The 12,950-nt window shown below is 46.2% G+C and overlaps 2 protein-coding genes across 14 annotated transcripts in view; one reads left to right on the plus strand and one right to left on the minus strand.

The window, feature by feature from the left end:
- WWC2 (WW and C2 domain containing 2) overlaps positions 1-11,480 on the minus strand; it is a 163,060-nt gene extending 151,580 nt beyond the window's left edge. The window contains exon 1 of one of the 3 annotated variants that reach the window (XM_082375186.1): positions 10,967-11,480. In XM_082375186.1, coding sequence (XP_082231312.1) covers positions 10,967-11,097 — 131 coding nt within the window. In that variant the 5' untranslated portion in view covers positions 11,098-11,480. The remainder of the gene's footprint in view (positions 1-10,966) is intronic. The other 2 variants (XM_082375188.1, XM_082375187.1) reach the window with 2 other exon arrangements.
- A 91-nt stretch (positions 11,481-11,571) lies between these two features.
- LOC309619735 (uncharacterized protein) overlaps positions 11,572-12,950 on the plus strand; it is a 329,240-nt gene continuing 327,861 nt past the window's right edge. For all 11 annotated transcript variants that reach the window (XM_082375350.1, XM_082375346.1, XM_082375351.1 and 8 more), the window contains exon 1: positions 11,572-12,909. In XM_082375350.1, the coding sequence (XP_082231476.1) occupies positions 11,576-12,709 (1,134 nt within the window). In that variant the 5' untranslated portion in view covers positions 11,572-11,575 and the 3' untranslated portion in view covers positions 12,710-12,909. The remainder of the gene's footprint in view (positions 12,910-12,950) is intronic.

Consider the following 12,950-nt stretch of genomic DNA (forward strand, 5'->3'; position numbering starts at 1 on the left):
CCTGTATCGACAGAAATGCTCTATATCTGCACACGTGGCTATTGAGCACTTAACATGTGGCTAGTGAGACTGAGGAACTAAATGTTTAACTTTATTTAATTTTGATTAATTTAAATAGCCACATACTTCTAGCAGCTATCACATCGAATACCGGACAGAGCACGGCTAGGAACCTAACCTGTTCCTCTGCCTGGACTCTTCCCCCAGATCTTCACGTGGATGGTGCTTTCTTATCCTCATGGCTCAGCTAAATGTCAGCTCCTCAGAAAGGCCTGACCACTGCACTCAAAGTAGCTCCCACTGACAGCATTATCACTGCACCTTGGTTATTTTCATCAAGACACATTCAGTACTGCCTCTATAATCTGTCTCCCCCAAACTAGAATATAAAATCCATCAAAGTAGAGACCTTGAAGATTTTATTCATTGCTATGTCCCTAAGATACATGTACTTGGCACATAGAGTTTTCAATAAATGTTTGATGAATGGCTGAACGAATGAATGAGTGAGTGGATGATTAGGAGGCCAAGTCAGTAAGAGTAGGCTGGGGACAGATTGTGGAAGCTGCTGGAAGAAGGCAAGGGTCCTTCAAAAACTTGCATTTCATTTCCGTGTGTATGGGCTCTGCACTGTTCCTAAGTGTCCCGGGGGGGTCAGGCAGGCAAAGCAGGGGGCACAAAGGAAAGGTACACACGCAAAGCAGGTCTCCACCCCCAACTGACTTGAAATCAGTTTATGAGAACATTACTGCTGCAGACACACGGATGCTCCTTACATATGAGACATCAGGAAATCTCTCAAGAATGTATCCACATACACTCTATTAAAGGCACACCTTTAGAGGGGAAAAGGACTGAAGGGGTATTAGACAATCAAGTTAGCTTTGTAGTCTTTGGAGCTGCAATAGCAAAACAGGGCATTAATGTTATGTTAAACATTCAGCCAAGTTAAATACCGGTTTAGAGACATACTGTCCTCTGAGAGCTGTCACTAGCTGTGTCACTTAGCAGAAAAGGGGGAGGGGAGGCAATGAGGGGAGTAAGTTAATGATCTGTTTCTAACAAGTTCAAACACCCTGAAAATCAGCAAAAAGGGAAAGAATAAAGTGTAGAGAGTATTACTGACCAGCCAAAAATGAGCAAACCTGGACCTAGAAGGTGGCAAAACTGACACCCCAGGGATACCACGTACAATACGGATTCCACACATTCCTTCATTGTCATAATTTCAAAGAAAAAAAAAAGACTGGCATTTGAATTTATCTCTGTTTAAAACCAAAACACTAAGAAAACTGCAAAGTAAAGTTTGGTCCTAAATGAAACTGTGTGCTCTTCAAAGTTTTGAGAGTAAACATTTTCTACCACGCTTTAAGCTTTACTGAATATCAGTGCCACTTAATAAAATTACCCTCCTGCATAAAACGGAGCAGTATAAGTAAAGTAATTCCACGGTCGCTCACTAAGTCAGAATCTTCCTCAGGAGTTTATAGCACAAATCTCTCTAGGTCAACCTTTCCTACAACGTGAATTGTCACTACTCAAGTTTGAGCCCGAGAGAAAACAGCACGAGCAGAGAGGCACCAGTGGCACTGAGGAAAGCCTCTCCACCTGCTAAATCCCAACACACTCATTTTTCCAGAAATATAATACCAGGGAGACTTATTTAGCTAAAAGTCACTATTAAGTCAAAATAATGTCTACATTTCTTCAAAACTAAATCTCCTACCTCCACCCCCAGTGAGATCAAAGCAGGTTAAATGTACACCTCTGTGCAAATTCTCTACTGGGACCACTGTAGCTCCTCCCATGTTACAGGAGTAAAGCAACAGCTCCCAGAGCTTAGCTCGGTTACTCTGCTCCTGGTCTACTTCCCAGTGAGCTCCGTTCTCAACGCTACTCACTGCTGTCTTCTCAGAACCATGATTTCTTGACTGACATCAGGGTTAATAGTATAGGAAAAATTATTTGCAGTGCGAAACAGTTTTAGCCCCTCATGGCATCTTTGGAACACCTGTAACTGTGACAGGCACCAGCTTTGTAAAGATAGTACATGGAATTATTTTCTATTTGATCATCATCACCAACTGTATGATTTTATAAATACTATCAATACGTCCCAAGAAAGTCAGTGTTTCCAACGATCAAAACAGATCACTGTTATATTTATACTGCCAAGAGTAAACTGTAAACAAACAACTACGGTACTTCCAAAAGTTTGTGGAGTTTTTTGCCTGTTTCTCTCCTGTCCCTATGTATAATTCCAGTTACGTCAGAGAAGAATGGGTTTGGAAAACTTTAAGTAACATGCTGCATGTCATTAGAAGAAAAGTAATAAGAGAAGCAAAGCAACGCCTCCAACTCGGCATCCATGTCTGATTTATTTTTATACAACAGTGCCTAGAGTCCAAGTTATTTTTGAAAGCTATAATCAATGATCACTGATCAACATGCCATTTTATCATATAAGACTAATATTTCTTTTAAATGTTTGAATAAAATATTTCAAAGACTTTATCATCTCATTTTACATCAGCGGTTCTGGAAAGGGCCAGAGAGTAAATATTTAAGGCTTTATGGGTCACATACAATCTTGGACACATATTCTTCTTTGTTTTTATTTGTTTGTTTTACAACCCTTTAATGATGTAAGACCCATTCTTAGCTGGAGGGCTACACAAAAAGAAGACTGCAGGCTGGGATTTGGCCCTTGGGCCATAGTTAGCCCACCCCTGCTTTTCAAGTATACCAAAACACCATAATTATATAGTATGGCCACTTTGACTAAAGAAAAACACTTCCAACTGTTTTGTGTGTATTTCTGTAATTTTTTTTAAAGTAAACTAATTTTTTTAGAACAGTTTTAGATTTACAGAAAGCAAGCAGTTAATACAGTTTCCATACATCCCACCCTCCGTTTCCCCTATTGCAATGGTACATTTATTAAAATTAATGAACCAACATTGATACATTGTCATTAACTAAGATGTAGATTTCCTTATCTTTTACATAATGTCCTTTTTCTGTCCCAGGACCCCATCAGGACACCCTCTTGCATTTATTCATCCTGTCTCCTTAGGCTCCTGGCTGTGACAGTTTCTCAGACATTCCTTGGTTTTGATGACCACGTCAGTTTTAAGGAATACTAGTCAGACAGTTTGTGAAATGCCCTCTATTGAGATTTAGTGGGTGTTTTTCTCATGATTAGACTGGGGTTTTGATAGTTTTTTGGGAGAAAGATTGCAAAGAAAAAGTGGTCATCACATCATATCAACGGTATATCAACACGACTTATCACTGTTGACATTTACCTTGATCACCTGGCTGAGGCTATGTTTGTTAGGTTTCCTCCAACTGCTTTTTAAAAACAAAAAAAATTAATTAATAAAAATGATTTTAATTCTTACTATATATTACTAGTTTAAAGCTTTTAAACAGCAAATGATCTTGAATAAGCTGGCTGTATACAGACACACACACATTATGATTCATTATCTATGTGATTCACATGTATGCTTCTTAAAATATATTATATTTGAAATGAAGACAAAAATTAATATGTACTTTGCCAGTAGATTCTACTTTTAATTCACCCTAACTCTTCTTCCTTTACCTATTAGGAGACACAAAAAAGGTGGGTAGAGTGGCAAAGGCTAAAAGGCTAGAATAAAGGAGGAAAACTTGGGTCATACTGAGGCTATCAAAACACTGCAGGAAATGCAAATCAAAACCACAGTAAGATACTAGCTCATCCCACCAGAAATGCTAAAAAAAGAAAAGAAAAGAAAAGAAAAGAAAAGAGCAAGTGTTGGTGAGGGTGTGGAGAAGCTGGAACACTCATACACTCATACACTCACACACTCACACACTCATACACTCACACACTCACACACTCATACACTCATACACTGCTGCTGGGGATGTAAATGGTGCAGCCACTGTGGAAGAGTTTGGCAGTTCCTCAAAAAGTTAAACATAGAATCAACATATGACCCAGCAACTCCACTTCTCGGTATTTTATCCAAGAGAACTGAAGACATATTTTCATATAAAAATTATACATAAATGTTCATGGCAGTATTATTCATAATAGCCAAAAAGTAGAATAAACACAAATGTCTAACAGCCGATGAATGGATACACAAAGTGTGGTATAGCCATACAACTTATTATTCAAAGTCATAAAAAGGAATGAAATACTGGTACATGCTACAGCATGAATGAACCCTGAAAACATTATGCTAAATGTCATTAAGAAGCCAGACACAAAAGGAAACATATTGTATTATTCCATTTATATGAAATGTCCAGTATAGGCAGAAACATAGAGACAAAAACAGAGAGACAGAAAGTACATTAGGGGTTGCCAAAGGCAGCAGGCGTGGGGGAAGGATGGGGAGTGAGCTCTTAATGGGTACAGGGTTTCTTTTGGGGGTAATAAAAATGTTCAGGAATTACATAATGATCATGGTTGCACAACACTGTGAATATACCAAAAAAAACCCTGTATTCTACACTTTAAAATGGCTAATTTTATGTGATGTTTTTATCTCAATAAAAAATAAATAACTGGGGAAAAAAGCCACTGAAGACACTGAAAACATTCTGAAGCTATATATTTGGGAAATCATTTTTAACCCACAACTTATACACACACTGTGCCTTTAAAAATCCCTTTCCTACTCTTTATACTTCTGTGGTGATTTTTCCAGTAACAGGAGCTTCAGAAATGGATGAAGAGGGCTCCCCTGGTGGCACAGTGGTTGAGAATCCGCCTGCCAATGCAGGGGACACGGGTTCGAGCCCTGGTCTGGGAAGATCCCACATGCTGCGGAGCAACTAAGCCCGTGCGTCACGACTACTGAGCCTGCGCTCTAGAGCCCGCGAGCCACAACTACTGAGCCCCTGTGCCACAACTACTGAAGCCTGCGCGCCTAGAGCCCGTGCTCTGCAACAAGAGAAGCCACCGCCATGAGAAGCCCGTGCACCGCAACGAAGAGTAGCCCCCGCTCCCTGCAACTAGAGGAAGCCCACACACAGCAATGAAGACCCAACGCAGCCAAAAATAAATAAACACAAAATAAATTTTAAAAAAAGGAATGGATGAAGAAATTAGTCCAAAATTCTAACAAGAAATCAGTTCAACCAGTCAAGTTCATAGGACCAGAGCATACACAAGACTAGGGCCCTATCTCAAGGAAGTTACACTTCATTAGGGCTAACACTGTTTCCTACCGTTTCGGTAACTCCCATCGGCAAAATGAGGCTGGTCACACTCCTCTAGAGTGGTGGCATCATTTTCCTACAGACAACTACTCCGAAAAACTGAGCAAGTGCCAGCCACAAGGCAACATCTCCAGGCCCCAGAGGCAGGCAGCACAGGGCCTGCTCAGGCTGCAGGACGGCTTCTACACTTTTGCCAGCCCACCAGGGCTTGCCCACAGGAAACTGAAATCCTGGCTTGCTTGAAGGCCACATGTCACTGTGGCTGATTATGTAGCTCACAACTTAGTGATTTGCTGCTAAAACAAAAAAAGAAAAAATTACTGATTTATAAATAATAGTCTTTCTTGACAACGCAATTATTGTCCTGAGAGTTCCAACAAAATTAAGGTGCAAACTATGGACTAGTAAAGTCAGAGAAGAAACCTCAGTCACGGACCAGGCAACCACCGCTCACTCCAGCTAACATCACAGCAAGCTGCTGAAAACAAGAAATATTCTGTCGGGAATTTTTGGAAGACAGCATAGTTCAGTTTAAATTAGGGCTTCCCATGGTGATTTTTTTAAAAAACCTTCTTTTAAGAACCTCTCCACACTTCAAATACCATAATCACTCAAATCATAGTAACCACTTGGCACCCAGACTTGGACGGAGCCTGGAGAGGGACGACTCCCAGCCATCTATGACAAGGGCGGTTGTGATGAAGACTATTGGGGCTGATTTTGTGTTCTCTGCTCTTATAAGTAATTCACATATTTATACTGTTAGTCAAAATGCAGCAGCTTAATTCTCTCATTATTTTTAATCTAACTGGAAAATCAATTGTCTCTGGTTGTTGGTGGTTATGGCTATAGTTATGAAAACCCAACAGTAAGAAATTGGAAACAAGAGTAGCTCAACTAGTAGTGTTCTTTCATTAACTTCAGGAACTTTCTGTATCAACTGACCTAACCAACATTCATTTAACATCTACCAGATACAAAGGATACAGAGAGCAGGAATAAGCAGATACAAAGGATACAGAGAGCAGGAATAAGCAATTAGGTGTTTTGAAGAATTCACACTCCAGCAGTAAGTAGGTTTAGCAAAATTACTTGCTTTGACTTTGAAAGAAAGACAGCAGAGAGCTGCATACAGCCTAACCAGGTGCCACAAACTGGGCGTGGAGAGCCAGTTAACTCAGACACTGGTGACACCCAGCTGACATCCTCTTCCTCCCCACTGTCCCCCAGCCCCAGCCCCCAGGATTTCTTCCCTTCAATTAGAAAGTACAGGTTGCTCAACATCTGATCCAAGCCATAAACCAGAGATTACGGCCTATCAGCCCTTTTTAATGTAAAGTCGCTTTGTGTGGTGGTAACTCTTTTAAGTTCAACTAGACAAAGTTATTGTATCCCTGGGTAACGTCCAATCCGAGGACGGAAAGCAAACAGAATTCCACTGGGAGTTCGTAAAACCACTCATCCTGTCTCTGAGCCCTGCCCACCTTAGCCACCTACTCCTCCAAGAGGCAAATAAATCCATCATCCCACCTTTTTCTCCCACATTGAATAGAGTTTTTTTTTAAAGCACCAGGCCATTTGGCCATGATCTATGGCCCACCATAAACACCATTTGGTGCGGTCAAAGGGTGCCCATGGTGAGCAAAATAAGAGGTGAGCGAGGGAGCAGACCTGCAAAATAACAGTTGGCCTACCTGGGGTGAGGAGGGTTGCCAAGGAGTCACAGATGAGGAGCTTTCCCCAGGACTGAGCGGGGGCGGGGGGGAGAGGAAGGGCAAAGTCAAGACTGTTACAGTAAAACTGTAATCTCTGCAGGTTGATACAGAGCCCCAAACTGAACTTCTAATGTGCTCAAGAGTGCGCTGAACTTCCAAGTTCTACGTGGAATAGTACCGTGGTTCAATGGGGTCAGCTCGATGGGTCCCCAACCCACACCCCCAAGGCGTTCACCCTACGTGGCCCAGGGATCACAGCTTCCTACCTAGTTGACAGGAACCTCTGAAGACCAAGAAAGACTGGCCAAATGGAAACCACCTAAGTATCCATCAACAGATGAATAGATGAAGGAGCTGTGGCATACAGTATGTGATATACAATGGAATACTACTCAGCAATAAAAAAGAACAAAATTTTGCCATTTGTGGCAACATGGATGGACTTGGAGGGTATTATGCTAAGTGAAGTAAGTCAGGCAGAGAAACACAAATACTGTATGATATCACTTTTATGTGGAATTTAAAAAATTCAACAAACTAGTGAATATAACATAAAAGAAGCAGACTCGCAGATACCGAGAACAAACTAGTGGTTACCAGTGGCGGGGGGCAGGGGTAACACAGGGGTGGGGAGTGGGAGGTACAAACTACTGGGTGTAAGATAGGCTCAAAGATGTATTGTACAACATGGGGAATAGAGCCAATATTTTGTAATAACTGTAAATGGAAAGCAACCTTTGAAAATTGTATAAAATGAAAAAAAAATTGCATAAAAGTAAAAAATTAAAAAAAAAAGACTGGTCAATCAGCCTGAAAAGTCAACCCTGGGCGAAGAGGTTCTCCTCCATCCAGAGACCCCTGAGCATGCCCAGATGTCCAGGAAGACTAGAGGAATGACAAAGGATACAGGCTCCAGAGTCAGACTCTCTGGCTTCGAATCCTGGCTCCACGTTTAACTACAATGGCAGTCTCCCTGCGACTCCATTTCCCCATCTGTAACTGGAAGATAATAACAGCACCTACCTCATAGGGCTTCTGGGAGAATAAAATGAGATCACAGTTAAAGAGCTTAGCAGGGTGGCTGTCACACCGAAAACACTGAGAAAATGTGTGCAGTACCTCTACTATTTCCAGGGGTAACCGGAACTATCCGCCAGTTCCTAAATTGGAATGACAACACTACAACTACTACTCTTTGGTGAGGCCCTAGTTAGGGGCCCCCAAACATCTCCATGGGGTTGGTGGTATGATCTTCATTTTAGAGTTGAAAAATGGAGCTTTAGAGGGGTTCAGACACTCATCTAAGCTTTCTCAGCCAATAAAGGTGGAGCAAGGAAAGCTCTGATCACATTGCAGCAGAGTCTGCATCATGTAATGGACCTCCAAAAGCTTAAAAGCATTTTAAAATAATACTTCAATATTCTAAAATCACTACTTATTGAATAAAATTATGTTCTTGTGAAATCTCCCAGCCTTCCCCCATGACATCTGCATAATTACCTATACAATCAGAAATACCTCACAAATTCTGATAGACCATGAAAAACACAAAATTATCTTTCTTAACATAAATATGACTGGGTAAATCATCATGACCATCTTAATGAAATGGATTTAAAAGTTCAAAAGTACTGCAGACCCACAGTTTATCAAGTCACTTTTTTTTCAGGATTTGTAATTTGATCCTGTAAAAGAAGGGGCACATTCCAATTGGCCTGTGCAACACCTCTCTGCCCATATGTTTGGTAATAAGTGTGTAACAAAATTGCCTAGAGGTAATAGTTCCTCCAAATATCCTCTTCCACCATCTCTTACACTAGTTAGCAAGACTTATAGACACTTCACTGCCCTAAAATAAAACACAACCAAATTTAAACTATGTCAATGTTGACTCATCTCACAGAATGTCTTTTAAAGCTCTAATACTGAGATCCAGAAATATGTATAACCAGTCAAATTTATAAATACTTAAAGATCCAACATCTTCAAGGCAAACTGGGATGATAACAAATCACCTTAGTCAAAGCTGTTTGTCCCCATCAAATGAATTGGTTACCCAGTTTCCTAAAAACAGAGTTCATGATAATTGTTAATCCATTAACAATTTTAAATAAAAGACATGCTTAACTTGTTTAAGAGGTAGTGATAAAGATAAGCCAAGCCATATAATTTTACTTCACTTTCTATTTGCTTTACCCAGGCATTACACAGTCTTGTAATCCTTGCTGGTAAACACAAATGAGATGATATTAATAAAACATGTAAATTGAAGTAAAAGAGAATCTAAAATGCCTAAATATTTCAAGAATGCATTGCAGTTTCAATAACCTGAAACTCCAAGTATCAGAAAGCAGAAAGAATTACCATACAACTGTAAAAGTCAAATATTTATACAGGTGCCTTAAAAGCCACTGTTGGGTGCACACCATCATCACTGAAATTTACTATCTGTTAAGTAGTTTCAAAGTGCAATAACTGGCTTGGAGTGTGAAGTTTATGACAACAACTAATACATCTGGAGAGACTGTGAAGGCGTGATGCTTGTCATAACTTTCATCAGGTCAGCAACACGCAGCCAGGCTAGAGCAAGACAGGACCTCAGCACAGGTGCCTTTTCTCATTTCAAGAGGGAAACCTAAACCGATACCTTCATGGATAATTTATCAAGGATTGTTCCATAAATTTATAATGTCACTTGTGACTTTCTTATAACTGCTCTTTAGTAGCATTCAAAAACAATATTCTTAGGATAAAAGTAACTGAGAACATAAAGTATGAAACTATTTCAGCTTCAAATTGAGAAAAGGGGGAATGTTTAATAGGAGAAGCACCTAAAAAGGTTATAAACCCCTAAGGCCACATTCCATAAAAAGGTGGAAAGAAATTTCAGAAATGATAAACATCCAAAATTTGGAATTATCCCTAATGGTATACTATTTAAATTTATAAATAGGAATACCTCCTTAATAGTTTACAAATTTACAATTAGGAATATCTCCTCTTGTTCTTCCAATAATTCTAACTATAAGAAATTTTCCTTTTCAGGGTAAAAAGAAAGATGGAAAAGAGAAACAACATTTGTGAACATTCAGCTAAACTTCACTTCCTGAACTCCTTAGATGATGATATTGTTATGTTTCTCCTCTTCACTTCTGAGCAGGAATAAAAAGTGTGTTGAAAACTACAAGAAACCACGCTAAGCTCAAGTCAGCGTTCCTCAATAACCAAGGTTCGGTTCCACTGTTCATCTTACCACTTCTTACTTCAATACAGCATCTGCCTTTTCAAGATCTGAGAGTCAGTTCAAGTTTTCAGGTGAAGATAAACACTAAGCAGTAAACCCCCAAACAAGCGTCTCTAAACTCTGGGGGGCAAAGTCAGGTACACCCACCACCAGAGCCCAGCGAGGAAGGGTGCCCGGGGCCCCCCCAGGCCCAGGGCCTCCGGCCCGACCATAGTGCGCCCCGTCAAGAACGTGCAGGCAAGGATGGGAGCCAAGGACGGCCAGAGAGATGCCACAGGTGGCCTGGACGGCTGGCTGGCCCCGCCTGGCACTTAGGCCTCCTCCTCCAGGAGGCCCAGGGCCGGGCCCCGCCTCCCAGGCCGAATGGACCCTCCAGCCTCTTGCTGGCCAACTTCAGGCGGAGGCGAGCTCGGAGCAGGGCTCAGGGGGCCCCTCTGGGTCCGTGAACTGGACACTGTGACCGCCCAGGGCGTCAATTCCACCCTTCCCTCTGCGCCCAGAGTGTCTAAAGGTCCCAGGGCCGTCGCAGAGCGGGTGGCCAAGAGGGCCCTGGAAGGGGCGGCTGCAACCGGCCCGCTCCAGGGTGCCTGGCCGGCTGACGCAGCCCCGGCTCGGGCAGACGGTCCCGCGCCTCCTTCCCGGGACCCCTCCCGGCACCCCGGGCCGGTGACGCCCCACGCCCCCCGCGCCGCGGGCGCCGCCGCTCGGCCAGGTCTCCCGGACAACAGCCGCCGCCGCGCTTCCGAGGCGGGTCCCCGCGCCCACCCGCGGCCCGGCAGCCCACCTGTCCCGGGGGTCGATCCAGCTGGTCCTCCGGGTGTTGTGGTCGATGTAGAAGACCTTGCCGTCGTAGTCCCTGGCCTCCTCCCAGCCCCGGGGTAGCGGCAGCTGCCCGCTCCCGGCCCTCCTAGGCATGGTCGGCGGCCTCGCCGGCGAGCGGCGCCTCCATAGGGACCGGGCGCGGGACGCGGCGGGAACGCGACTGCCCGGCCCGACCCGGGCGCCGGCGAGGGGCTGCGGGGCGCGGGGCGCGGGGCGCGGCGGGGCCACGCGCGGGGGCGCCTCAGGAAACCCTGCTCTCGGCCCCGCCGGGGATCAGTCCACCATGTCTGCGTCGGAGCAGGCGAGCGAACCCTCCTCCTCCTCCTCCTCCTCCTCGCGATCGCCGCCGCTGCCTCCGCCTCTTCCTCCTCCTCCTCCTCCCCGTCCCCCTGTGGCCGCCGAGGGTCGCGGCGCCCAGGCTGCCCGAGCCGCCGCCGTCTGGGCTCGGATCCGGGAAGCTCCGCGGAGCGGCGGCCGCGGCGGCGACGGGTCTCCTCATTTGCATGCGATTAGCATGCGCCCCGCCCGGGGCCCGCCCCCACCCGCTCCTCCCCTCGCTCGGCTCATCTGCATGCACATTCCTCGCCGCCACATTCCAGGGCTTAACCCTGCCGCTCCCGCGGCCCGCTGCGCCTGCCGGGGCGCCGGCCGGAGTCAGGGGCGGAAGGGAGCTGCGGGCCAGGTGGGAGGGAAGACGGAGAAGGAATGCGCTGCTCGCTGCTTCCCCTTGACCCCAAATATCTCTCTACGGCCGAACACTTGGGGTTTTAGAGTTTCGGGACGGGAAAGGCGGCTAAAGAGAAGTCTCCTCAGCCCTCTCCACCGCCTTCCGACTTCTAGGGAAACCACAAGACTTTCGAGAGGAAAGGGGTGGGGAGGCTCTCTTCGGAAGACAAGGTCCCAGCAAACCGAGAAGGCACAAAGGCTCCCCCGCGCCCCCTCGGACCCCGGGGCGTTCCGGGCGGTGGGAAAGTGTGAAAAGCAGAGCCAGCGCTCGAAAGCGCGTCAGTGGCGCGTCCGGGGCGGTGTCGCCCCCGGGGCCTCTGCAGGGCGCCCGGCCCTCCGTGACCTCAGCCTCGCGGCGGAAAGCGAAGGCGGATCCCGCGGTCCGAGGGCGCCGCGACACGCCTGCCCCGGTGCCCCGCTGCGGGGGGGAAGCTCGGGCCAGACTCGGAGAAGCCACTGCACCCCCTCCCCCCACAACCCCCCGCCGCGGGCGTCGTCGTCGTCCGCCGCGCGCGGGCCTGGGGCGCTCCACCCGGGGGCCCCGCGCTGGACGTGCACGCGCCCGGGAGCCAGCCCCTTCCGTCCGCCCGCGCCTCGGGAAGTCCCCCACCCGGAGCCCCGCCGAGGCCCAGAAGGTGTGGGCGAGCCCGCCGGCAGGAAAACGCGGCGGCCCGGCGGCCAGGCTTTCCTAGCCCCTGGATGTGTCCGGGGAGGAACGTGGACTTTCTCTCCTTCCACAAGTATTTATTTATTCAGCAGCTACTACGCCCTGGTCGGCCCTGAGGAGGGTCCGGACGTCGGGCTCCGGGCTGGACGGTGCCACGAGCCGCAGGCCTGGCAGGGCCCGGACACACAGCGTTTGTGCCCCGAGCCCCTCGGTCTGGGAGGGAGCCTCCCAGTCTCCAGACTCCTCTCCAGCCAGGTCTACACCACCGTCCCCCATTCATATTCCTCTGGGTTACTAAGCAGCTGCTTTTAGAGTGAAAAAACAAAAACAAAAACAAAAACAAAAAAAAACCGGAGGAAGACCCGGAGATCATTCACCTTTTGGTGTGAATTCGCTTAATCCTGCCAACTAATTTGTAAAGACTTCCCCACCTTGCGCGGGACGCAGCGCACAGCAAGGGCTTTCAGGGGGTTTGGAACAACGTCCGCCTCCCCTCCTGGGTGCGCAGACCGGTAAGGGAGTCAGGTGAATTGAGATTCTCTACGACGCGGAG

Source organism: Balaenoptera borealis (genome assembly GCF_965194805.1).
Source record: "Balaenoptera borealis genome assembly, chromosome: 21".
Lineage (NCBI taxonomy): Eukaryota > Metazoa > Chordata > Mammalia > Artiodactyla > Balaenopteridae > Balaenoptera > Balaenoptera borealis.